The sequence below is a fragment of the Lagopus muta genome, chromosome 7 (genome assembly GCF_023343835.1).
Source record: "Lagopus muta isolate bLagMut1 chromosome 7, bLagMut1 primary, whole genome shotgun sequence".
Taxonomy (NCBI): domain Eukaryota; kingdom Metazoa; phylum Chordata; class Aves; order Galliformes; family Phasianidae; genus Lagopus; species Lagopus muta.
In genome coordinates, this window is record NC_064439.1 from 24,549,930 (window position 1) to 24,575,120 (window position 25,191).

General features: G+C 43.1%; 1 protein-coding gene across 3 annotated transcripts; it reads left to right on the forward strand.

Moving 5' to 3' along the window:
• The first annotated feature begins 10,998 nt into the window (after positions 1 to 10,998).
• On the forward strand, positions 10,999 to 25,127 carry C1GALT1 (core 1 synthase, glycoprotein-N-acetylgalactosamine 3-beta-galactosyltransferase 1). Of its 3 annotated transcripts, none has more exons than XM_048951844.1 (4): positions 10,999 to 11,226; positions 17,349 to 17,588; positions 19,056 to 19,723; positions 21,167 to 25,124. In XM_048951844.1, the coding sequence occupies exons 2-4, from the start codon at positions 17,366 to 17,368 to the stop codon at positions 21,374 to 21,376; spliced, it is 1,101 nt and encodes a 366-aa protein (XP_048807801.1). In that variant the 5' UTR covers positions 10,999 to 11,226; positions 17,349 to 17,365; the 3' UTR covers positions 21,377 to 25,124. The 3 variants fall into 3 exon arrangements, with proteins under 3 accessions (XP_048807801.1, XP_048807800.1, XP_048807799.1); XM_048951843.1 differs by lacking the exon at positions 10,999 to 11,226 and adding an exon at positions 11,608 to 11,720 and having other exon boundaries at positions 21,167 to 25,123; XM_048951842.1 differs by lacking the exon at positions 10,999 to 11,226 and adding an exon at positions 12,168 to 14,086 and having other exon boundaries at positions 21,167 to 25,127.
• Positions 25,128 to 25,191: the final 64 nt, after the last annotated feature.

Below are 25,191 nucleotides of genomic sequence, written 5' to 3' on the forward strand. Positions count from 1 at the left end.
GGCGCGGGCACGCCGAGGCTGGCTCGTTGCGGCAGCCCCGATGGAGGAGGGCTGCCCCTTGGGGCCGGGGGTTTGGAGCGCGCCGGCCCTATCGGGGTGTTTTAAGGAAAAACGCGAACTTCTAGGCGATGTGGGACTCCTTAGGTTCACGGGGTGGTTTGTAAGGGTGATCTGTAGCCATCAGAACTCATCCACGGGGCTGCCTTGTTGTGTTCGGTTTGGGGCCCCTCGCTGCAAGAAAGACGTGCAGGTCCTGGAGTGTGTGCAGGGAAGGGCAGTGGAGCTGTGAGGGGTCTGGAGCACAAATCTGATGGGGAGCAGCTGAGGGAGCTGGGGTTGTTCAGTCTGGAGAAAAGGAGGCTCAGGGGAGACCTCATCACCCTGTACAACTTGCCTGAAAGGAGGTTGTGGCGAGGTGGGAGTCAGCCTCCCAAGTAACAGTGGTAGGATGAGAGGGAATGTCTTCATGTTGTGGCATGGGAGGTTCGGGCTGAAAAAAATCTCAGAAAGAGTGGTGAGGCACTGGCACAGGCTAACCAGGGAGGTGATGGCATCCCCATCCCTGGAGGTGCTGAAGCAATGTTAAGATGTGGCACTGAGGGATATGGTTGGTGGGCATGGGTTGGTGGGTGGACTAGGTGATTTTAGAGGTCTTTTCCAACCATAATGATGACTCTTAGAGCTGTGTTGCTTTGTTTGGAAAAGAGACCATTTACAAGGCTGCACAGTACTGCAGCCTTGTAAATGATACCTACTGATCAGGAGCGTTTACTGAGGAGCTTGCCTTGGGAAACTTACATATGCTATAGGTAAAGGGATTTTGATGCCTGTGTGAACTTCATTAATGGGCAGTTTTGCCTTTTTCCCTTAGGAAATGCTGAAGTGAATAAATTCTGCTGAGAAAACTAGAAAGAGAAGCACTAAATATAAACCTTTATTCTGCACACATTCTTCAAGAAAGCCGTTAGTAGTCACTTGCAATGCCGCAAGTAACTTCAGTACTGTGCATAAAGTTCTTCAGATCATGAAGAACTCTTTACAAAGTTACTTTTTCAGATTTTAGTAAGCATGCTGTAGTACTGTATGCATGAGAAGTGCCTCCCATGCTGATCATGAATAGAGGTAGGAAGCTGCTGCTCAGCACAGCCTTGCTTACACCTACCAATGCTAAAGATTGGACCTGGGAGAGGTGCAGCTTTGGGCAGCTGTGCAGGTGCCAGATGGACAGATCTCAGCAGCTTTGCACAGCGTGGGCAAGGACAGTGAAAGTGTGAGCCTTGGCACATCAGTCACCACCCAAAGCACGAGAGCACTGGTTCTGCTGGGGAGCACCTCATGCAGCCTCCTGTTGGTTTGTTGTTGTTGTTGTTTTTCTTTCTTTCTTTTTTTATTCCAGAGATCTAAATGTTAGAAACTACATTTTGAAAATGTACAATAACAGGTAAACACTGCATTAATGTAGGGTTGTTGTTTGTGTGGTTTTTGTTGCTGTTGTTTGCTTTTTTTGTCAGGGTCTTTTGTTAATAGCTTTTCACTACCTCTTTTCCTTCTTTTCTACCTGCAAAGAAAAGATCTCTGGAAGAGCCTGTATTTTATGGGTAATTCCTGGTTCATAATGGGGTCTCATACAGTGTTTTATAATAGTGAATACAAAAGTATTTGGAAAAATGAGAATATTGTCATAAAAAGCCAGAGTGGGGAGGTGAGAAGCAAACTGCAGGAAGAAATATTGGACAAGCACAGTCAGCCAAGCTGCCCAATTCCTCATTAATGTCTGTGCCCCTGGGGCACACTGAGTAACAGCCACTTATTTATCCTACCTTTTATTACCCTTCTTAAAAATTGGAGCAAATGGCCACATTTGCATGTGTCTTGCTTGTTTCATCCTCCATTTTAATGAAGTCTATGTTGTTAAATGTAGGACTAATGGGAGGAATACCAGACATAATATATTTTCAGACGTTCGCAATTTCACCAGTCACTAACTGCAATAGCACAGGTGATAACTGATATGTCTCTGTCCTTTTCTAGCCTTTTCTCTACTACTGTCAAGTCGCTCTTTACATTCCTTTTACATTAAATGCAGTCCTTTTACATTAAACGTTGAGAAGAAAAGCAGCTTTGCTCTTCTCAGCCATCTTTCAGTGCCCTGCAGACACTGCTAATGGGCAATAGTTTCTCCAAAGCATTGTCTTCTTGATGACTTCCCTGAAGCAACTTTCAGCAGTATTCCAGCTTTCCCATTTCTATATGCCAAGATCACAGCCTTCTTTGTAAACTCTTTGCAAGCAGACTCAGACCTATATTTGTTCTTATTCTGATGCTTGACTGGCGTTTAACTGCAGACATTCTCTGCAGATATCAACTTGTGATCAGTCCCCTTAGAAATAGGCCTGAATCATGGATGCTGGTTCATTAGTTATATCCGTATCATTGATCACCTGAATCTTTGAGTTCTAATAAGGCTACAGTAAACTGACTGTTAGAACAGAAGTGTGGTTAGTCAGGTGTGTTCCAGTCCTTGGTGTACCCGGATTGAAGTACCTTTATGACTTCCTTTGTATCCAGTATCCATTTTTAGCATGGGCCCACTGCCCTTCATTTAGCCTTACACAACATGAATTGCAACGTCATCTCTAATCCTAACTGGTGTAGTAATGGAGTCATGAGAATAGGCTGTTTCTAGATGCCTTGAGTAATCTTTTTTTCTACTCTCAGGGAATGGATATTCATGATGTAAGCTGGGCACAGATCTCCAAGAATCCATCATTTTCCAGCTTGAAATTTTCCTTTCACATATTTGCTGCAACGACACATCACCAGACATCATCATAGGCTCACCTGAGTGGGATATGCTACTATGACTTGTTTGTGAGCATCCACAAATTACTTCTGTGTTAAAGTACTACAGACATCTCCTGTTCCTGAATGCATACTGTAACAAGAACAAGATGCCATCCTGGGGGCAGGGAGAACCAAGTGGCAAGCAGCAAATGCTCTTCCTGGCAGCAGCCTAATATACGTTCTAGGACGATAACTGAGCTTGGAAACAAAAGGCTGTTTCTGCTGATGGAGCCAATAGAAACATCCTTACCCCACGACAGCCTCACCAACCTATTACACACTGGAAGAAATTACCTGATGGGCTGGACTCAGTGGAAGCTGGAGATCAATTCCTTCACAACTGCATGGGTTGGCATAGATAACATATCTCATACTCTGCCTGTTTTTACAAATACAAAAATGTGCAGTTAGATACATGCACTTTTACTAGGTGATATCTGAAGTGCCAGGTCTGAGAATACCTCTCACATTTCAAATGCATGATTATATGTCGGGGATATGTGTATGCAGGGAGCAAAGCCCTTTTCCTAATTTGGTTTTCCTTGCCTAGGAGAACAGTAACATGATGTGCTAAATAGGTAAAAGTTTGAGTGATTGCTCTGAAATTCTCAGGCAACAACATGCTTTAACACTTAGATCTGAATGGGAAAAAAAAAAAAACAACAAACAAGCAAAAACAGAAAACAGAAGCTGTCAGAATCAAAAGCGGTTTGCAGATCTGTAACTTGAAGTAAGATAGGCTCACATTTGTATTACTTGGTCTTTTACCCGCTGGAATTGTACCCCATGTCTGAGAGCTTTGTGCTTGCAGCTTCTAAAGAACTTACCACCCCAGAACTGCGCTGTTTGCTCCTATAATTTTGAATATATGTATTTTTCTTTCATTCCTTTGTGTTCTCTTTTCATCCTTTGGAGATATGTAAAGGATATGCAGACTATCTGTCCTCCAGACAAAATCTTCTCTCTCTCGATACAAAAAGTGGTTGTCTCTTCCACTGGGAGTTCCTTTTGCTATAGTCTCCCTCATTTAATCCTTTTTCTTTTCTTTCTGCTAAATTATGTTAAGCTTCAAAACAAATAAAACTTGCTCTGACCTCAGAGTTAAGAGAGCATTGACGTGTTAAAAGAATATCTTTTCTAGAGCTGGGCATTCAGATCTTCAGTAATGTACTAGGAAGGCATGTCTAGTGCAGCAGCCAGAGAAGACACAAAGAAAGGTGATTTGTTACTGCCTGCACAAAAGACCAAGCATTTTACACTGCTGCAGCATCTTTTTTAATGCCCCAAGTTCTTCCATTATCCCTTGCGTTTCTTGGCACAAATGAGAAAAGGTTGTTGAAAGAGCTGCCGGCCATACAGTGCAGATTGCAGGCTGGCATATGGCTTACCAACAGGTCTTCTGTGAGAAGGCCGCAGAGGAATGAAACGTTGCTGACTTTAACTGAATAATGGCCTTGGTTAATGCCAATTTGTGCTCTTATCCCTGGGGGCAGGGGACGAAACCCCCAACCCAAAGAACTGTTACATATGCTTTTTTAACAACTTGCAAAACAAGACAGAAAAATTAGTTTTCTGATGCTAATTGTATAAAGCAGAATAATTCTCTTGAGTTTTTAGTCGTGCTGGTAGAACTAGTTCAAATCCTGGTTCTTTTTCATACAGTACAAAAGATCAGGTGTCAGCTGAACTAGGCTTTAACAGCTGCAGTCAGTGTAGCAGGATTAACAGCAAATTGCAATCTTCAGTTCATTTTTTCTCCGTGCAGCACCCATTGTGACATTTTGCCCAATTCGGTAGATGTTTTATTACAAACAAGATCCTATTCATCTAGAATACAACTAAATTCCACTGTAGGAGCCATGGCTAGCTGGTGTAATTTTGTAACAGCAAAACCTGTGTTTGACCATATATAACAGTCTTAAAACTCATTGGAATGTATTTTTGATTTGAAATTACTTGACTTGGTTCTAACAAAGTCATTTTCACACACATCAGTGGTGCAAGTTTAGTCTTGTAAAGCATTGTATTTCATGTTCCTAAATAGAATTAAGATCAGAGGGGGAAGAATGACAATTAGTGAATAGTGCCTTTTTTTAGAGAAGGTAAAATCATCATTTGGTTTATAAAGGGCTGAGACACTGAGCCAGTCTAAAACATAAGGATGCAGCTGCAGTTTCCCATCACTAGATAGTGCTATTGCCTCAAGATGAGAAATCGTCTTGCTTTTAGTATTGTAGCTACCAGAAATAGAGGTGAGGAACAAATACAGCAAAGGTCCTCAGTGAAAGAAATAGACTGGCAAATGCACTGTAGAAAATGCAGTGTAGAAAATAAATAACTGCAGTAACGCTTACACTAAGCCAAATATTTTCTTTAAATGAAAATATAACAGCAAAAGTCATTTGTTTCCAGTTATCTCACATATGTGCATGCTGAAATACAGCTTACTGCATAGTCAGTATGTGGTGCCTTCTTTCTAATCTGTTAAATCAAATAGTAGCAAAACCTTCTAATGGTTGCTTTCTTTCTTTATTATAGCTATTTACTCTGCTTTTTTTTTTTTTCCCCTAGGAATTAGTTCTGAATGCTACACAGAGGTAATTTTTGTTACTGGTGTTATACAAATAGTAACACAGCATGTCTCTCCTCCCTGTTCTTCCATAGCTAGGAACTCTTAACAACAGACTTTGTAAAAATGTTTCTTCACATGTTAAGAAAAGAAAACATGAAGGAAAGACAATTCTTCCTATTTAAAAGAGAAAACAACCAACAAGAGACCAAAAAATCAAAAGAGAAGAAAACTTTTTCTAAAGGCACTCAAAATGCAGTATCAGTTCAAAAGGAGTAAAGAATTGAACAATTAATGGTTGGAAAGTAGGGAACTTTGTTCTGCATGCTAATTTGTACCTCATTTCTCATCACAGATATTTCAGATAATGATGCATTTCTACTAATGCAAAAGCTTGATTTCCAATATTAATTCCAACATCTTTATTAAGCTTTCTGTGTTATTCTGTTTTCTAAGGAAAAATAAGGAAACGTGAATGAACTAAAATCTTCTGTCAGCTCTCACCCTAGCACAAATATACGATACTGATGCTTGGATCTCTGGCAGCCACCCATGGAACCTTTTTGCTTTTGCCAGGAACAGCTATGAGACAGGCAAACAAAAGAACGTACCCACAAGTGCTGGCTACTCTTCAAGCCATTCTAAAATTCACCTCTTTTGGTTGGGACCTTTGATGTATCATTTCTGTAGGATTTGGCAGAGAATGTATTTGCACTGGCTACCTATTAACTTGCACGTAGATGTAGAATAAATGGGAATTTACTTATCTGTACAGAAATATATCAGTAACAAGAATAAAAAGAGATGCATTTTTCTTAAGTGCCAAAGTTGGTTTATCAAGGCCATTTCAACAAACACAGCAGGGCCAGAAAGTACATTTTGTTATGGCAGCCTAACTAATTATTAGCACACCTGTCAGTGTGATTTATGTCCATACCAAGTAGCATTCCTTGAGAAAATCTCTGGGCATGGGTTACAGAATAATACCTGCCAAGAGCTACCTCTATAGAGCACCATGGATGAGGCTGAGGCTTCATTCCATCCACCCGAGGGAATCCCACCAGACTTCATAACCTTTCAGTGCTCCTGCATGCCTTCCCATCACATACCATGGTACTGAAGGTGAATACCATTTTCTCAGTTTAGTGATAAGTGAACATCATTCTGGCAGGCTGCATTGGCTTATTTTGACTGAAAAAAAAGTCATAAAGTAGTTACAGCTCCTAGCTCTGACTCATGTAGGTGTAGCCCAAGGCATTCTGAAGTGGGCTTTGGGTGCCTAAGCAGGACGGAAACATCGTGGGGAATGCTTTTCTTGTAGAACATTCAGGATGGGAGCATACTGCAACTTGTCTGACATTTACAATCAAAATATAAAGATATTTAACATTCTTTAATTTTTGTAATGAGCAAATTGCCTTTCCCTCACATTCTTTAAAATGCTCTTTAAAATATCAGCAAGATGCAGAAATTATTCTTCAAGTCTGCCACTCAAAGGGCATCATTCAAATTTTTGGCACACGCTGAACACTGTGGATTGTTTTTAGTTAATTATTTGTTTAAAGCACATTTAATTAGCATGGATAGTAATGCAGAGATCATACACTGTTTAAAGGCAGGCAGTATTTCTAACTTTACAGATCAGTGAGGTGTATTATTGCATGGCAATTCCATTGTTTGTGCAAGAAATACAGCAAATGAAGTTCCTTATCATAACAGGAGGTCAGACTTAAAGCCACCAGGTGTTTCTTTGGGCAAAAGAAGAAGGGAGTAATAAACTTAAGCACAGATAACCCCTTTCTTTATTGTTTTATAATCCACTGTTCTCAAATAGATGGCAGTAAATTAGTTTTACAAGCCTGTAAAACTAATGCACCATATGGATTACGTGGACCTAGCACCAAATAAGTGTGTGATTTCCCAATTCAAGCAGGTGGAGGTCATGGTGATAAATTGAAACTGTTTGCTTTCCTGAAGGCCTTTGTTTCACTCTCTGATTTAGCATAGGCATAAATTATACGTGTACTTCAGCTAGTCCAGCTTGCCTGCAACTACAATTTGTGGGTTCACATGCTCACAAAGAGTGAATAGTAAGTTCTGTAGAGAGGAATGATCTCACTGAGTCCGAAAGACAATAGGATTTATTTTATAAATAATATTAAGCAAATAAAACATAATATTTAATATGGTCATCTCTTTAACCAAAAATGAATGGAGAACAAAAAAAGAGTAGCTTGCAGATAAAAAATATGGAAATTATTCATCCATATATGTTTCAATGGTCTTTGATGATGATTCATAAAAATACTGGCATAAATTAATTCAAGATAGAACCATTTATAATTGAACAAATCATCAGGAAAAAAAAAACTATGTAAAATTTGGCCTATTAAAGCTGGTTCCTTGCCAGACATTAATATGAAGAAAGTAGGTTGCAGAAAGAAATCAGAGTTCTGCCTTAGATATCTAACTAAATATGTATTCAGTCATTGACTTGTTGAATCACAACATTTTGTCTTCTACATTTCTGTCTTAACTAATTCCTCTTAACTACAAGGCTGCTCCTAAAGCAATTCTCCTACTTTATAATGCTGGCCCACAACCTCAGAGATGGATGTTGGTGATACGACATAGAAGTTGAACCTTCTCACTAATATTCCTTCACATTTTGTTGGCAGCAGAAGGGCAGTCTGACAAAATGGTGTCTAACGTGGAAGTGTGTATGAAGCAAAGGGGTGGAACTGAATTCTCACACGTGGATAAAATATCTCCCATTGATATTCATTGATGTTTGCTGAATGTTTATGGAGAGCAAACAGTGGATTTTGGCACAGTGAGGTGCTGGGTGGTGCATTTCAGCAGTGGAGACATCAATATGAAAGACAAGCCACGTTCCAGACAGCCTTGCAGTCACACCACAAAACTAAGAGCATCTCAATCATATAGTCCATGTGAATCAATGGATTTTGACCAGGGAGCTACGTACAGAGCTGAATATTGGCTTCAACACATCGGAAATGGAGGTGGCCACATTGGAATATCCCAAAGTTTGTACCAGGTGGGTCTCACGAATGCTCACACAGGGAAAGAAAGAACACCACACGCAAGTTTACCAGGACCTATTGAGCCAACATGAGGTTGAAGGTGACATGTGGGCTCTTTTTCATCACTGGCAAAAACACGTAGGTAATGGTAGTAACTACACAGAAAAAAAGCAGTGTTTTGGAGGTTTTGTTTGCTTGTTTTAATAGCGGAGAAGTTGCTCTATCAGATAGTGTTACTGCACTCTTTATCTGTTGCAGCTTCCATGGAAATAAAAAAGAGACATTACTTTTGGAACAACCTGCACAGACACCTGTATTCTCAGACTGCTGCACAAAGAGATGCAGAGTTACACAGCTGATGTGTATCTGTTCGGATAGATACTCTTAAGCACTCCCCAAAGGGCTCTGTAGTGAAGATGCCCAGCCAGGGAGCTCCTGAAAACTACCCAGAGATGTGCAAAGTGACAGAGGGCCTCTTAACCTGCCTTTGCCCTGTCATCTTTTGGAAGCTTGCAGGAAATGATCCTGTGTTTACCTAGATAGGGAAAGTCCTCGTTTCTTGCATAATGCCATGAAGTAGCTAATCTCCTTGTAAATCAAATTACTTCACATCATTTTCCCTCTCATTCATTCTCAGCCACGTTTATCCCAGCATGCAGGAAAGGAAGTTGTGTGAATCTAATAATACTGAGATATTCCCATGGTTCCAATATGTTCCCCATCACTGCAGGTTTTATCAGGAGCAGAGGACAAAGCAGCAGCACACATACAAGAAAGGGATGGTGGTGAAGCACCAGGTGTGCTCCCCTTTCCCTCCCAGAGGGAGGGAATGGCTTTTCCCTCACACAGCCACCAAGCATCACGCTGCTATGTAGCTCAACAGAAGGTTTGTAGAGGTGTTTGCTGCCGCTGCACATGCAAGGTATCTCCTTAGAAGAAACAGATCCCTTTGTGTTTCGTAACTCACCAATATCTGAGAGCAATAAGACTGCTTCTGTGTGTGATATACAAATCTCTGCATGTAGTGTTAAATAGCTGTTATGCAGTGGCCAACGCCCCGCCATTTGTTGAAGCAAACACTGTGCACAGCAATATTAATAGTCAGTCCATATCTGACCTTTGTTAAATTACAGCTCATTCCACCTTTGTTCTTTGAAATTCTCCTTTCTAACCAGCTTAGGAATAAGATAACTCAGTAAACAAATCAGTGTGAAAAAGTGTAGCAGCTCATGCATACATACGTGATACACATAGGCCATGATCCCTGGCAGTAGCACTCCCACGATGCAAACCAGACTTTCGGGTTTGCCAAGCAAGATGCAGTCTCGCATTCAACTCCGTGATATTTAATACCTGTAATATGAGACATTTTGAAAACTTTACCTATTTCAAAATGTTAAGGCACACCATGGACATGGGTGGACAGAACTGCAATCAGAATCTGAAGTAGTAAAAAAGAAAAAGAAAAAAAAAAAAGGAGGAAACAAGGAGACAAAGACACCTCTACCTCATCTGCTGCCTTTGCCAATTCCATTGCCTTTGTTATATGTAGGCCAGTCCAAAAATAACACCTCTTGTTTATTTCTATGCAAACTACAACAGATACACAGAGCACAATCGCACTGATAGCGCAACTTCTCAGCTACAAAGCACTATTTTTCAACAGAGTCACAGCCATCAGCTGTGTATTTTCAGCAGTGATAAACATGAGCCTGCATGCTGCGATCACAGCCACCTTCATGGTGGTCCTGAACATGGTTTATCTTTCACACTGCCCTCACCACTGCTGGAACGCAGCACCAACCACCTCACTGTGCTCACATCCATCCTCAGGGCTCCACAAACGCTCAGCAAACATCAGTGAATACTGGTGGGCAGCACTTTTATCACATGGAGGAATTGAATTCCATGCCTTTGCTTCATGTGCGCTTCCACTTTAGATGTTCTGCCCCTCTGCTGCCACCTGTTGCATGGCAACAAAACGTAGTGGAACATTGGTGGGAAGGTTCAATTCCACTGCCAGACTGACATTCACCTCTTATGTCATGGGCCAACATAATAGGAACCAGTACTTCCAGAGCAGCCCTCGTAGTTTACAGCTGTATTTATTAATGCCCAACACTCAAACTCTCCCATCAAGTGTGCTCGCCTCAACTTTGCCCCTACTGTGATGGAACTGCTCAGGGAAATCCTGTTCACTTCTGGTCATCGTTTCGAGGACACAGCAAGGAGCAGAATGAGGCAGGACTGGAACTATGACAGGAACTTCTGCAGCCAACACAGAAGCCTCATCTCGTGCAGCCGTGCCAGTGACTCATTAGGAGAAGAGCCGAGGGAAGGGCACAGCTGGGGCCAGACGGTTTCAGAGAGCGAGCACACATCGACCTGCAGGAGGGCAAAGCCGCAGTTCGAGCTGAACCCCACTGACAGGAGCTGCACCCGCACTCTTTGCAGCACTATAATCCTTATCTACAGAACCCCATTAACTTCCTGCTACCTGCCAAACACTTCCTTGGTCACACTGCAACGCCAACCACCTAAATCCGCAGCTCGTCAACATACTTAACCGCATTTTCCCAGGAAAGATATCCAGAACGCAACGTCACCAGCGCTGGGAAGGCAGGTGGCGTTTGCACTGGGCGATAAGGAGCGATTGCAGAGTGCTCGGTCTCCTAGCAACCGGGCAGCCGCCTCATGGCAATTCGGCAGCGCGGAGGCTCCGGGCCGGCGGCACCGTGGAGGCGAGGGGCTGGGAGCGGCGGTAGGAAGGTAAGCGGACCACGAAGGACCGCGCTGTCGGGGGGGACGTGCGCGGAGGGAAGCATGCTTAAGAACTCGCGAGCGCTGCGGGGAGCGGACGCCCTCAGCTGCCTCGCCGCTCTCCCAGCACGACGCGTGGCTCGTCCCGCACAGCCGCCGACGCAGCGCGGGTGCCCCGCAGCGCCGGGAGCAGCCGGACGGGACGGCCGTGGCAGCACCGGGGGCGCGCGTCATGACGCCCCCCACAGACGGCGGCCATCGGCGGATAGAATGCGCCAGGGATTAAATGCGCGTGCCCCGGATGGCCACGCCCTCCCCGGCGCTCGCCGCCCAATCAGCGTACGGCGGGGCGTGGCGGGCCCCGCCCTCGGCGGGGTGCGCGGCGCGGGGTGACGCGCAGGGCGGAGGGATGGTGGCGGCGCGGCCGTGTGCGCGGCGCGCGGCCAACGGCTGCTTGGGGGTCGCGCGGCGGAGCGCGCGCCGGGTCCCCGCCGGCCGCTGAGGTGAGGGAAGCGTGGCGAGGGGGGGCCGAGGGCCGGCGGAGGGCAGCGAGGGGGCCGCCGGCAGCGTCGGGCCGCGTGGGAAGGGGCCGGGAGGGGCCGCCCGGGGGAGCACCGGCCGCGGGGACGGCGGGCGTCCGCCGGGAGCGGAGGGGCCCCGCGGGCGGAGAGGAGACGCTCGGCAGGCCGCGCTCGGCAGCGGCCGCGCGGAGGGGAGGTACGGCGGCGAGACGGGGCCCGGGGCCGGCCTGCGGGGCGCGGCGCGGCCGGGGGCTGACCTGTTGCTGCGGGGGCTGCCGGAGCCGGCGGCCCTTCGTGCCGCGTGTGCGGCTGCGGCCAGTTCCGTGCCGCCGTGAACCGCCTGCAGCGGGCACCGCTACGCCTGACTGTGGGAGCGGCCGAGCGGTTCCGGCCGGGAAGGGACCTCTCCTAAGAAGTGCTTACGCCGGTAGAATGTTAAACGATGGTTTTGAAAGCGGAGAACGTCATCTGCGCTTGGCTGACAGGGAAGCTGCCCGGCCCTCGGTGCAGCATTTGTGGATGTACAGCTTCGTGCCAGGAGCGCCGATGTGTGCACAGAGCTTCTAGAAACAGCGGTTCCTACTGAGCAGAAAGCCTTCACTGGCATGTGCAGCTAACTGTGCTTTCTGTGCTTTGCCTCTAAGTACCTTGTTGCATCACTTGACTGTTCCAGGCACAGTGTAAAAGCCATCGATTCCATTGCCAATGGTGCAGCCCGCAGAGGACACTGGAGGTTGGACTCAGTGCTCCTTCCAACGCAGGATATGCTGTGATTCTCTGGCCTGTGCCTTCTGCTTCGTGCTGGGGCCTCGCTGCTTCCTGCTTTCTCCATCAGTAAGGGGACACAGGGAAAAGTCAGCTGTGTGTGTACCATGTTTTACATGATTAATTTGTGAAATCTTGAGCAAAAGAGGATGGAATGATAGTGGGATGAAAGGTGCAAGAGTTCTGGATCTCTGCTGTTTTCTGCATAACGTATTCTCTAAGTTTCAAAACCACGGATTGATTTTTGACTGTTGAACGTGTTTCCTCTTGAAACAACATTAGATGGTTTTATGGTCTGCGTTTAATTCAAAGTGTTAATTATAAGGTGTTCATCATAAGCAGCTAGCAGAGTGAGGGCAATATTTCAGGCTGTGGTAAGAGGCTCATCACCAGGAATGCAAAGGAGTGCAGAGGCACGACAGTAGTGGTGGTGGAACCATGGGGGAACCATGAATCTCATTAGAGGAATTAGAGATTAGTGTTTGTGTCCTGTCACAGGACAGCCATCGGCCCCATTGCCCAGGGTGTGACACACAGCATGTCAACAGGCTTTCTGGAACAGCTTACAGGGTTGAGAGGGGTAACTGCCAGCAGAGCATGGGTCGTCTTATGGGATGCAGGAGAGGAGCATCTTGTGATTGTATAGAGCTTCTTACAGATGCTTAAGGGAGGGACCAGAGGAGGGGAGCAAGGTGGTTTGCAGAGCAACAATTATGGGAAAATAGATGGAAAAGAGGATAAAAAGGCCCAGTCAAGTGCAAACAAACACTGGTCAGCATGTTTGTCTGGTTGTATCCTATACTGGATTTCTGCAGCCTGTTCCTTTTTGTCATTAAGCTCCATATATAACTGTTCTCCTGGAAGAGAGGACTCTGTATTCATATGTGAAGTCTCAGTGCCAGCAACAGGAATGATACTGTAAGCTGTAGGGACCTCTGTGACTGATGAGAGAGAGAGAGAGTCTAGGTGCCACCAGCTGGGTTGGTGACCTGGAGAGAGCAGAGCACATGTGTGTTGGCAGGTCTGCCACTATATGGTTGCTCGTGAGCATTGGGCTGGGCTGGATGGTGAGTAGGACAGCGGGCCCGGGGCCAAGTATGAGTGCAACTGGGTGTGGGCACAGTGCTAGTGAGATGAGGGGATATTTGAGCTGGCAGTGAGAGAGATCAGAAGAGAATATGAGGTTTGAAAATTGTTTTAGGGGCCCATTGGTGTACGTGTGTGAGAGAGGTGACCGGATACAAAGGCTGTCTGGGTACTGGATAGGTGGAGCATCTGGGGCCGTTCAGTGAGGAATCTGTGGTGCATCCATGGGGAGTTGGCACTGTGAATCATGATGAGATCTGAACCAGGAATGGGAGGGGGTCTGTGGGGAGACCAGCAGTTCCTGGTTAGATCGAGTCCCTGTAGAGATCCGCGTTGTGCATATGCTCGTATTTCACACTAACAGACCTTTGTCTTGGCCAGGGAACAGCGTGAGGTGTTGTGCATGTGTGCTGTACAGCCTCAGCCTTGCTGCTGCTGGTGCCTGGGACAAGAAGCTGCAGCAGCCTCGGGCTGGCGTGACCGGCAGCACCCAGCAGGTGAAAGTTACTGCAAGTTGAGGATGCAGGAATCTTTGGTTCTCAAAACATAAATTTGAAGCCAAACCAATGACTGCTAAGTTGTCATAGAGTTTTAAAACACTTGTCGTTTTGGCTGATGTGAATAAGGCTACTTACATGAGTGTGTAAGTAGATAAACAGATTTATTTAAGCTGTCATGATGTAGTAATGGAGCACAAGTGTAAGCTTATCGTTACAGGGCTTTTTTCCTTTCCTTTTAAATTGCATCTCTTTTTGAAGTCAAAAGAAGTGAAGATAGAAGTAGGAATAAAAATGGGAATCTTTTAGTGTCCTGTGTTCTGCACTTGCCTTTTCCTTCTACTTGTATCTCACCCCTGAATAAATCCCTTTTTGGAAAAGAGTGGTAACAAGGAAGTGGGATTGGGAGTGTTTGTCATCATAAGAACTGCTGTCGCTTTCAGTAACTGCTGCTGGCAAGTTAAAAGGCACCGCATGTGTCAAATAGCAACATACTGTTAAAAAACAGAAGTACTGTCCTGTGTGCTGCTGGAGTTCATGAGCATATGGGGATATATGTGTGTATGTCCAGTTTGTTGATATGAAATGAAGTCGTGAGCAGATTATTTCCAATTGAAAACTGTATAATAATAATGGTAATATTGAACAGCGAAACAACTTTTTTCTAGTAGAAACTGCTGCAGCTAGTTTGTGTGCATCCATGGGTTGTTTTTCCTCCTTTTAAATATGCTGAAGGAAGGCATTGTGTTATCCTGGCACTCTCCCTTTGCTCATTTCCAGTTCTGAGCTGACCTTTGTGGTGATACGTGGGACAAGTTAAAGCACAAAAAGATATCTTTAGTGCAGTGAGTGCTTTTCAGAGTCACTGGCTGCTTGTGCGTCTGGGCTTTCCCTTAAATTGTGGCCAGGGTAGGGTTGGGCACCTCATTTAAGTTTTTGGGTTTTCTGTCCAAGTTTATGGCATATAAGACACAGAAATAAAGCTAGGCACATTATATATGACAATATATGATTAAAAACTGTATGTTGTGCTTGTTCATATTAAAGAATTACAACTCCTTTACAGCTTGGTACAGCCTTTTGACCTCTTAGTTTTTCTTCTGTGCTTTAAGTTGCATTTCCAGTTCTGTTTCATTTTCCTGGCAGTGTGGAAAGGAGGCTTTGTCGCATGCTGCAGCTTCTCCCCCCTCAGCTGAGCCAGGTGGCTTCTGGAGGCCCCAGCCCCATGGCTACACCTGCCTTCTGTCCTCTCTGCTTTTTGATCCAAGGATGTCAAAGGGGCAGGAAGCCGGTGTTTGGAGTGGGTGTTGCTGCGTGGTGATTCATGCAGCTTGCTTGGGGCTGGCACTTTGCTAAAGGCTCTTCATAGCCAGCAAGGGAGGTGGATGCGGGCTGGATGGGTTGTGCTGGTGGCGGCGGATCTTGGATGCTGATCTCTAGAAGGCATTCAGCCTTTGATGAAGATCGATACCTTTGCTTAGAAGCAGCTGTGTGCGTGGGGCCTTGATGAGACGTGGCAGCATCAGCTTATGATTTGTGGTCATCGTGGTGTTTTTCTTTACTGATGTTTGCTGTTGTAATAACGTAGATCAAATACGTTACAGACAGCAGAATACCAACTTGAAATACCATTTTTGCTGTAACGCTGACAATTACCCAACAAGCTTTTTAGAGGAATGTCCCACCTTAATAATGTGCAGAACAGAGGTGTCATTTTGGGACTGACCTACTGTGTTAGGAAAGTGACAGCTGGAGGTGAATTCAAAGCAACATCATTAGCATGGCATAAGGATGCTGAGAGAAGATACCCTTGTAGCCAGGTTCACCGCAGTGTCATGGAGCACTGCAACATTTCTGTTCCCTAACAGTTTCTCTCTTTACTGCTGTCTGTTTGCCTCAGACACACCTTTGCAGTCTGGGCGCTGTGCATTCTGAGATCTCTTGCCCAAGCTCTTCTGTACACCAGTGTTGGTTTTTCCTTCTGCTCTGTAGAGATGTTGATGTCACAGGGAGGCTGAAGGGTTTTGCAATAGAACGTCTGAGCGCTTGCTTCCGCCTGCCTTATCCCTGGTGGCAGCTGGTTGTGTAGGAAGTACTGCTCATTTTAAAGTCAGTCCTCTTGCTCTGTGCATTCTCTAACCTTTTTTTTGGCTCCCAACTAACTAAATGGGGTTCTGCCTCATGATGTGAAGAATGATGCTAATGGAGGGAATGCCAACAGCTCGTTTGTAAGGTTGGCGTGACTCCGGTATGTGTTTAACAGTCTGTGTTTCTGTGGCTTAGTCGTGAATTCTTTGAACACATCTCAACTCCTTTCAAATCTCTCAGGCCTCCATGGCCTGGAGTTGGCCCACAGGTGCTTAATAGATGTAAATTCACCATTGTTTTAGATGTATAAAGCTCATTTTACATAGATGTAGGTCTTTCTTTAAAGTTCTTACAATGCTAAGCCAAGTCCTTTTCTTTTTGAGCAGCACAGGTGTGGCCAAAGATTAGGTTTACATGACTGGAATAAATGTTTTTTGACATGTAGGAGTGGCTTTGAGGCTGAAGTGCTTTGTTCTCCTCTTCTTCCAAATGCCTTCTAAAAGGGAGTGTTTCTTTACTGAAATTCTGATGTTCTCTCACTTTTCTTCTGGAAGTCTGTCCTCAGTACTTCTAAAAGTGAAAGGAAGATGCCCTACTTTGAGATCAGAGTAGATTGACTTTTGTAAGTCTTGAATGTCTGCTTGTATTTGGCATCTGTTTAAGAATTCCTATGATATTCCAACTGCTGGAGTTCATCTCACGCCCGCACAGTATCTCAACCTGTATGTTGCCTTGGATCATCTCTTAGTTTTGTAAGACAGGCATTACCTTTTTAAGCACAGTTTTCTTAAGGCCAAGAGAAGTGAACATGTATTACCATTTTATATTTAAGATATTGCACTTTAAAGTATTCTTGTATAAATGTTCTATCAGTATGGTCAAAGAAGTGCTTTCTGTGTGCACAGGCACTCTTGTGTATTTGGCTTGTCCTTTATAATTGTAAGCTAAGTAGTACACAGTCGGGTTTGGCCCTAAATATGTCTGTACATTTTCTGTAACCAGTTGCATTGCTTCTGTACTTAAACTCCCATGCAAGCCCAGGGGTTCTGGATCAGAGTTAGATTTGAGGTTTCTTCTTTAAGGTGTTTTGTCCTTGATTTCTTGTTGTATGTTAGATTTGAGTTATGTGTTAGGCTGCTTTACCCTTAATGTATTTTCCACTTGTTTTTGACAGCGTGTTACCTTCAGGAAATGGCCTCTTCTAAGTCTTTGATGAACCTTCTGACCTTCAGTTTTGGATCTGCAATAGGATTTTTTCTATGCTATCTCCTGTTTAGCATGATACTAGAAGAACAGGTTGAGATCCAACCTCGTATTCTTCACAATGATCCACATGGTCAACACTCAGAAGATACTGATAACAATCAGCTGCAAGGACAAATGAATTTCAATGCGGACTCTGGACAGCATAGAGGTATTTTGTTACACCTGATTTATTATATAATAAGTACCCTTTCATGCACCACAAACTGCCAAGTATTTGTATGAATCGTTTTCTTTCTGTTTGCCAGTGTTCAGGTTACATCTAAGTAACTTTGTTCTCTTGAGGTCTACTGCAAGGTGATTTTCTTTGCTTACATCACATTCGTGATTTTTGTATTTTCCCTTTGGAACCTTTGCTAGGCAGATATATTTGTTAGCATTGAAGATGAGATTGAATTGTTTGTCAGCTTTAAGGAGATAGTTCTGGACCATTTCTAACATCTGATCTAATTCTCAGATAACCCTAAAAGGAAAAAAATAGGATGGGTGCCTCACTGGGCCCTCTTTGCCTTCCTGATCCACAGTCCACAAAACTAATTGCTGTTCTCAGCTAGAAACAGAGAAAGTCTGTTGCACTTTTTCTTTTTTAAGAAGGCACACCCTTCTGATATTTCAGGCACACTTTTATATTTGACCCATCTTATCATGAGTTCATTCTCAGTCCTAAATACAGAGAGTATCTGAACTGGGGCAGTTTAGATAAGAAAAATTGCCTGCACTATAATGCATTTATTTCACAAGGCATTAATAAGTAATTTATAATCTAAAGGTACTTAAACTGCAAGCTTTGTAAGTGAAGTTTGTGAGTGTTTTGCTTGTAGTTGTAGAAAAATGTTGCAAAGAAAACTGTTTTTGATAAGGTTAAACAGTAATATTTTAGGACCAGTGGTACAAATCTCACCAGCCATGGAATGTTCTTTTACATGAGTTAACATCACTGTATGTGTCCAGTGAAAGTTTCTTTGACGGGAAACAAATGCTTTGGCACCTTGGAAAATGTTATATTCCACATCTGTTGTTTGGCACATTAATACTGGGTTCATTCTATCTTGATACCACTGATAATTTACAAATAAGATTTAACTTGATTTTATAATAAATTTTTCTGCCCTACCATCTGCATTTCCCTTCAGAAACAGATTGGTATGTTAGAATTGTTTATTAGGTTTTGTTAGTTAACAAAAAATGATATAACAAAGATAAGAAGTTCTTAGATCTTTTTTTTATTTTCAGTTGCTGTGTACTTTGTGAATGGTATAAATATATATTTTTAACTGGAATTAATCTTGTAATGCCACAAAGAGGATGGCTTCTCACGGTTTTTATGTGTTAAATCGTTCTAAAGTCGCAATGAAAAAATACCCATTTTGATCCAGCTCTTATGCTTCCCTTTATCTTGTGAAGTCAGAGTAACTTTGAGAATTTTAGTTTCTTGGTTTGGGGAGTTTGTTTATTTTCTTCTGAAACTTAACATTAATTTCATTTGAAAACAAAGACCTCCTGTCCTTCTGCACGTATTTCCTGAATTAGAAGCAGAGTGTCTGGGGAGGGCTTGCTCTCCTGTATGTATCAGTGCTCAACCAAATCTGATGTTTGGGAATTTTCCTCTCTTTTTCAGATGAGAATAAAAATGTTGCAGATGGACTCTATCAGAAGGTGAAAATACTTTGTTGGGTCATGACTGGACCTCAAAATCTGGAGAAGAAAGCCAGACATGTTAAAGCCACCTGGGCCCAACGTTGCAATAAAATACTTTTTATGAGCTCTGAGGAAAATAAAGACTTCCCAACAGTGGGCCTAGAAACCAAAGAAGGCAGGGACCAACTTTACTGGAAGACTATAAAAGCTTTTCAGTATGTTTATGACCATTATCTTGATGATGCTGATTGGTTCATGAAAGCGGATGATGATACGTATGTTATATTGGACAATTTAAGGTGGCTTCTTTCAAAGTACAGTCCTGAACAGCCGATATACTTTGGAAGAAGGTTTAAGCCTTATGTGAAACAGGGCTACATGAGTGGAGGAGCGGGGTATGTTCTGAGCAAAGAAGCTCTGAAAAGATTTGTGACTGCTTTTAAAACCAACAAATGCTCTCATAGTTCCTCTATTGAAGACTTAGCACTAGGAAGGTGCATGGAGATCATTAATGTAGAAGCAGGAGATTCCAGGGATACAAGTGGTAGGGAAACATTTCATCCCTTTGTTCCAGAACATCTCTTAATCAGAGGATACCTACCAAAAACATTCTGGTACTGGAATTACAATTATTACCCTGCTGTAGAGGTAAGTCTTTAGGAATGTGGCATATGTTCCATGACGTACGTCTTACCATGATACAGAGTTTGAGTTGACAGTTGAATGGCAGCTAAATGTATTTTAGAAAGGAAAATTTTGTTGTGACGTTGTTGGATACACCTGTGTTAAATACCATAGTCATCAGCTAAAACTGATGCTAAGAGATAAATGTTCTGGAGGAGCTACTCAATCTTGAATTACTATTACTGTTTTCCTATGTTTGGTGGACAGCAAGAAATGATGAAATCTTAAGAGAACTTGTCTGGTGTCAGCACTACTACGTTCCTTGCAAAGTTACCTGCAAAGTTCCTGTTCTGTTTTGTACCCTTGTATCTCAGACTGCTGTGCAATAGGAAGCGAGTCCTGTGAGGTTCATTACAAAGCAGTGTTTTAAAAAATAATGATTGTTTCTTAGGTTTTCATCATCAGCCAGTACCCCCAGCTACTCAATCTTTTTGTCCCTCACCTTATATTAGTAATGGATGTTGCCTTGACCCAGGTGCAAGACCTTGCACTTGGATTTGTTGAACCTCATGATGTTCAGCTGGGCCCACTGCTCAGCCTGTCTAGATCCCTCTGGATGGCACCCCATCCCTCAGGTGTGTTGACCTCACCCCACAGCTGGAGTGGGGTGATTTGCTTGAGTGTGCACTCGACCCCACTGTTGATGTCACTGTTGAAGACATTAAAGAGTATCAACCCCAGCACTGATCCACGAGGACACCTAATTTTGGCTGTCTTCTCTTAAATTAAGTTTCCAGCTTGAGTATTTGTTTTGCTCAGCCATTTTTCATTTAGATTTTTGCATATCTTTGTATATCATATACTCAGTCAAAGGGTTGCAGTGCGTTGTCTTGAGATCAGCACTAATAAGGAGTTTCCAAGTCTGAAAATGCCTAAATAAAAGGCAGTGTCTCTGCAAGCTGCTTGCTGCTGCCTGATTCATTTTTATGAAGTATGTAAAATGATGATGTTTGATGCCCCATCCCTGGAGGTGTTCAAGGCCAGGCTGGATGGGGCTTTGGGCAGCCTGGTCTAGTATTAAATGTGGAGGTTGGTGGCCCTGCTTGTGGCAGGGGGGTTGGAGATTCATGATCCTTGAGGGCCCTTCCAACCTGGGCCATTCTGTGATTCTGTAAAAGCAAAGAATGCCCTCTGGCATTAAGTGCAGGCAGCAAGTTTCTTCACTGGCTTGATTACAGAGGCCAGAGACTATCTATCCATTTCTGTCTTAGGAAAGATGCTTTGGCAAATCTGCCTGATTGATCCAATTTGCTTGCCTAATGCTAAGCTTCAAAATAAATACATGAATGACGAAAGGGATTTTTTCCCAGGAAGTCAAATGTGTGTTTGAATTCTTCCTCCAGTATCTTTAATCCGTGGCATGCTCTGGAATTCTTGCTGATGATTTTGACTTGTTTTGTATTTTAGGGCCCTGGATGCTGCTCTGACCTTGCGGTTTCATTTCACTATGTTGATTCCATGACAATGTATCACTTGGAGTACTTGGTTTACCATCTCCGTCCATATGGGTATTCGTATCGGTACAATCCTGATTCGGCAAAGAGCCCGGGGGAGCAGAACAAAAATGAAGCACTAGAGGATAATCCAAAGCTAAAGCAAAAGACTTCTGAGAATTAATTGGACTTTGAAGGAAACTGAAAGAAGGCAGTACGGTGATTAAGAGTCTTCTCAAACTCCTGCATGAAGCTTGTGGACTAGGATTATCCATTGCGATTCTTACGTTGGCAGTACTACCAGTCAGTGCCTGTGCACAAAAGAGTCCAGCGTAGGCTCTGGCTGATTGGGATAGTGTGACATTGCAGCCCTACTCACAAAGATATTGGGCCCTAGAGCTGTGGAACAGGAGGAGGTTCTGGTACGCTGATTCCTAGAAGAACTCAGATTTAAAAGCATAGTGGACAGATTCAAAGATAATCTTACAGTGTTTTTTTTTTTTCCCTTCCAATTGTTCTGTTATGTGAGTTCTTATACTAGAAATCTGATGTAACGGGAATGCTTTCATGATGGTTTTCTCCAGTATTTTCAGTATTCTGAAGTTACTGCGTGCATGTTGCCCTATAAGGAAATAAGAAGGGTAAAAAATAGAGCCTCAAATCTGCTTTGCCTTAATGACAGACTGGTTGGTAAGAACAGAGACACACCTCAGTGATTAATGTCTGAATTATTTCAGAAATTAAATTCACTGCTAGGAATTATTTACAGTTTTTTACTGTAAATCTTTATTGTACAGAACAACATGAAGTTAGATCACTACTGTCTTAGGGAGAAATCCAGGGATAGTTATTGTTCAGATTACTGAGGTGATGTGAGGAGATTATGTTTGTCCATGGCTTTTTTTAATTTTATTTCAATCAAGTTGCCATTTGGCTAAATAAATTCATCTCAGAACTTGTGAGCTAAAAATGCTTTTTCATATGGAAGCTCTTCTCCCCCATTACATTTTCTCTGTAAAACAGAACGGATAGTATGTTAGCCAAGTTGCGGTGGCATGTAATAGTTTGGATTCAGCCAGTGTTAATTAGTTCATTGCTGTTCAGTTTCCCCATTTCTGTACTTTGAGATTGTGACATTACCTTATTCACAGGATTTTACAGGTACAAACACATGCTGTTTTAAAACAGGAACAAAGCTCATTTGTCTGCTTGGCTTAGAGAACTTCATTTCCCTTTTCTGAACTCTTCCTCCATTCTTAAAGTTTCTTGTTGCTTTTTTCAGAACGAAGTGATAGATGATTGCTGTGTCACTCTTGTGATAGATGATTGCTGTGTCACTCTTGTGAAGCTGAAGTATTTGGTTATTCAGGTAACCCAGCCTGAATGCAGGTATCTTTCAAGTGCATTAATCTCTCCACTACTTTATGAGCATCTCTGCCTCGTAAGTGAAAACACTTTCTTGATGTGGAACAAAACGGTTTTAATTACCGAAGAGTTTTCAGAAGTCAAGTCTGTGTTTTACATACACAACACAAAACTTTGTGGTTTTCACTTCTTCGAATTCAGTTAATAGAGCAGTTCAGGGGATGGGGTTAAGCCTGACATGCCTTTATTCCACACTTGAACAAAATTTCTTTTTAGCATTTTTCGCCTTCATCATATTGATGAATTTGGACATAACCTGATTACCTCCAGTCACTGCTTTGGAAAGGGCACATACCGATAGCAGACAGCCTTATTTACTGCTGCTGTCCTTCAGGTTCCTGGAGAGGATGTTAGCATAAAGTACTGGAATTTGTGTTTTCCAAAGATAGTTCTCGCACAGATTGGGGTTCTGTCTGTGGTCCAGTAGTGAGGTCGTGCAGCATAATGGCAATTACTGAAATATATGGAATTGAAATACTGTTTGTCATGTCTCTGCCTGAATATAGGCTAGGTTTGTATGTTAAACCTGTTGATCTTTCATGAGGAAGATTCTGCAAAATACCGAAAGAGATGAGCTTTATTTTATGTTAACTGACTTAGAAGATCATAACCGTATTTGTTTAGAAAAAGGAAAAAGCCTCCAGTTTGCTGTAGTCAGAGGGGTGCTGTAGTGCTGTAGTCAGAGAGAGAATGCCTGATAGCTTCTTTTAGTTGGATGCTTCCTTCTGTCAGCTAAACGTTTATCCCGCGTGCCATGTGAACACTAAGATTGTGAAATCCATATGCTGTTGATAACTCTGGTGGCATTGTTCAAACCTGCAATTAGAGGTTCTGGAATACATCAGGAAACTGTAGAATGAAATCAAGATCCCAGCGTTAATCTCTTTGCCTTTCCTCTGGGGCAGTTCTGATGGTTGCCTGTTCCCCAGCTGTGGTTGGTGGGCTTAGCAGAGCAGGGCAGGGCCTCGGGTGGAATGGGGAAATAAAGAAGTGAGCAGCACATATCTGCAAGGCCGAGAACTTACTGCTCGTGACAAGTAGGCGGCCTATCTGGAGAAGTAAGAGCAGCCTTCTCTTCCAGTGCTCATTCTTGCTTTGTTTTAAAGTGTTCTGCTCCCACACCTCTGGTATTATTTCTTTTGCCTTTCTGGCAATGCTGCAAAGAAATCCAAATTTTTTTTTCCTGTCAGTATCCAAATAGGCTTGAAAAAATATGGATTTAACATTCTAATAGAAGGCTGTTGCTCTCTGCTAAATTGTAATGTAGCAACGAGCCTATACCTCCTGAAATGGGCAGTTTGCATCTCATTCTTCACCAGCTGAAGCGGACGAGATTGGAATTTGAGCAGTTAGTGTAATTTTCACATGCCATCTTACAGAACCATTAACAGTTTATTATTTCACTCTCAGGTCTTCGTGCTTTGACAAAGTATTGAGTATTTCTGTAGCCCCAGCAGGCTTCTTCATGGGAGGATTCAGAAGCACAGAGTCTCTTTGGCTCTTTAGATTATTGCATGCTCTCTCTCTCTCTTGCTCTCAGATCTCTTAATCAAAATTAGAAACTTCCATTGGTATGGTTGGTTGTAATAAAAATGGTGCATCTAACATTTATGAACTAGTTTTCTTGGAATTAGGAAGCAGCAGGCTTTTCTTAAACAGTTGTTTGCCCCTGGATATGGGAATGTTCCTTAGCATAAGACAGTAACGTATTAACCCTGCAGTGTGTTTTAGCTCAGAAGAAATGAGAGTGCCAAGCAAAGTTCCTCATTGGAGGACAGTGTTAAATTTGGCTTGCAGAAAAAAAACAAATTTAATCTTTAACTTTGAGTTCATTTGTGCAGCCTGTGTTGGACTTAGTGAAGGGGTTAGACTGTGTGCTGTTAGCACAGTGTCTCATCTTGTGGGAGGTCTCTTCCCAATGTCTTTTGCCTGTAAGGACACTGTCTTTGTTTTGCTCTGATGGGGTTATGTATTAAAATCACTTTTTCTTTACATATGACTATTCTGTTTCCAGAGTGTGCATTTCACTGAGTACCTGGCACACCTGTAGTGCACAGTTTGCCATCCGAGAAGGGCTTTTATCTTCGTATGACTAAGAAAGATGTGGGTTATTTCTCTGATGTCCTGCTGCTGCTGCTAGTAGTGCACAGGCAGATGGACATAGACCTTTCAGTGTGGCACAACGTGGGAAAGCTGCTTTGTCCTTTGTCCTTTTTCTGACAAGAAAAACTTCTGTGAGATTCCAAAGGTGTAATTTGTTTTAGTTTACCATACTGTATTTAAAATACTCCATAAATGTTGTTAATGCTCTTAAAAAATAAAATGAATATTGCTGCTGGACAGTATATTCCACTAAAAACCTGTGAATGTTTCATTTTGCAGTTATAGGCTGTTGTGTCCCTACTGACGGGTGTAAATTGGTGACTTGTCTGGACTGATCACCGTAAGATTTCTGAAACACCTTCTTTGAAGTGCCTTTGACCAATTTTTAGCATCAAAATTTAGTTCAGAATTGAATAAATGAAATAAGTTATCTCCATACACTGCGTGTCTGTCTTCATTTGCCCGCCCTGT

Coding starts and splice junctions, on each gene's coding strand:
- C1GALT1 (XM_048951842.1), top strand. CDS start 13,993: ATGTGTGCTGTACAGCCTCAGCCTTGCTGCTGCTGGTGCCTGGGACAA. Junction 17,589..19,055: donor GGACTCTGGACAGCATAGAG/GTATTTTGTTAC, acceptor TCTCTTTTTCAG/ATGAGAATAAAAATGTTGCA. Junction 19,724..21,166: donor ATTATTACCCTGCTGTAGAG/GTAAGTCTTTAG, acceptor TTTGTATTTTAG/GGCCCTGGATGCTGCTCTGA.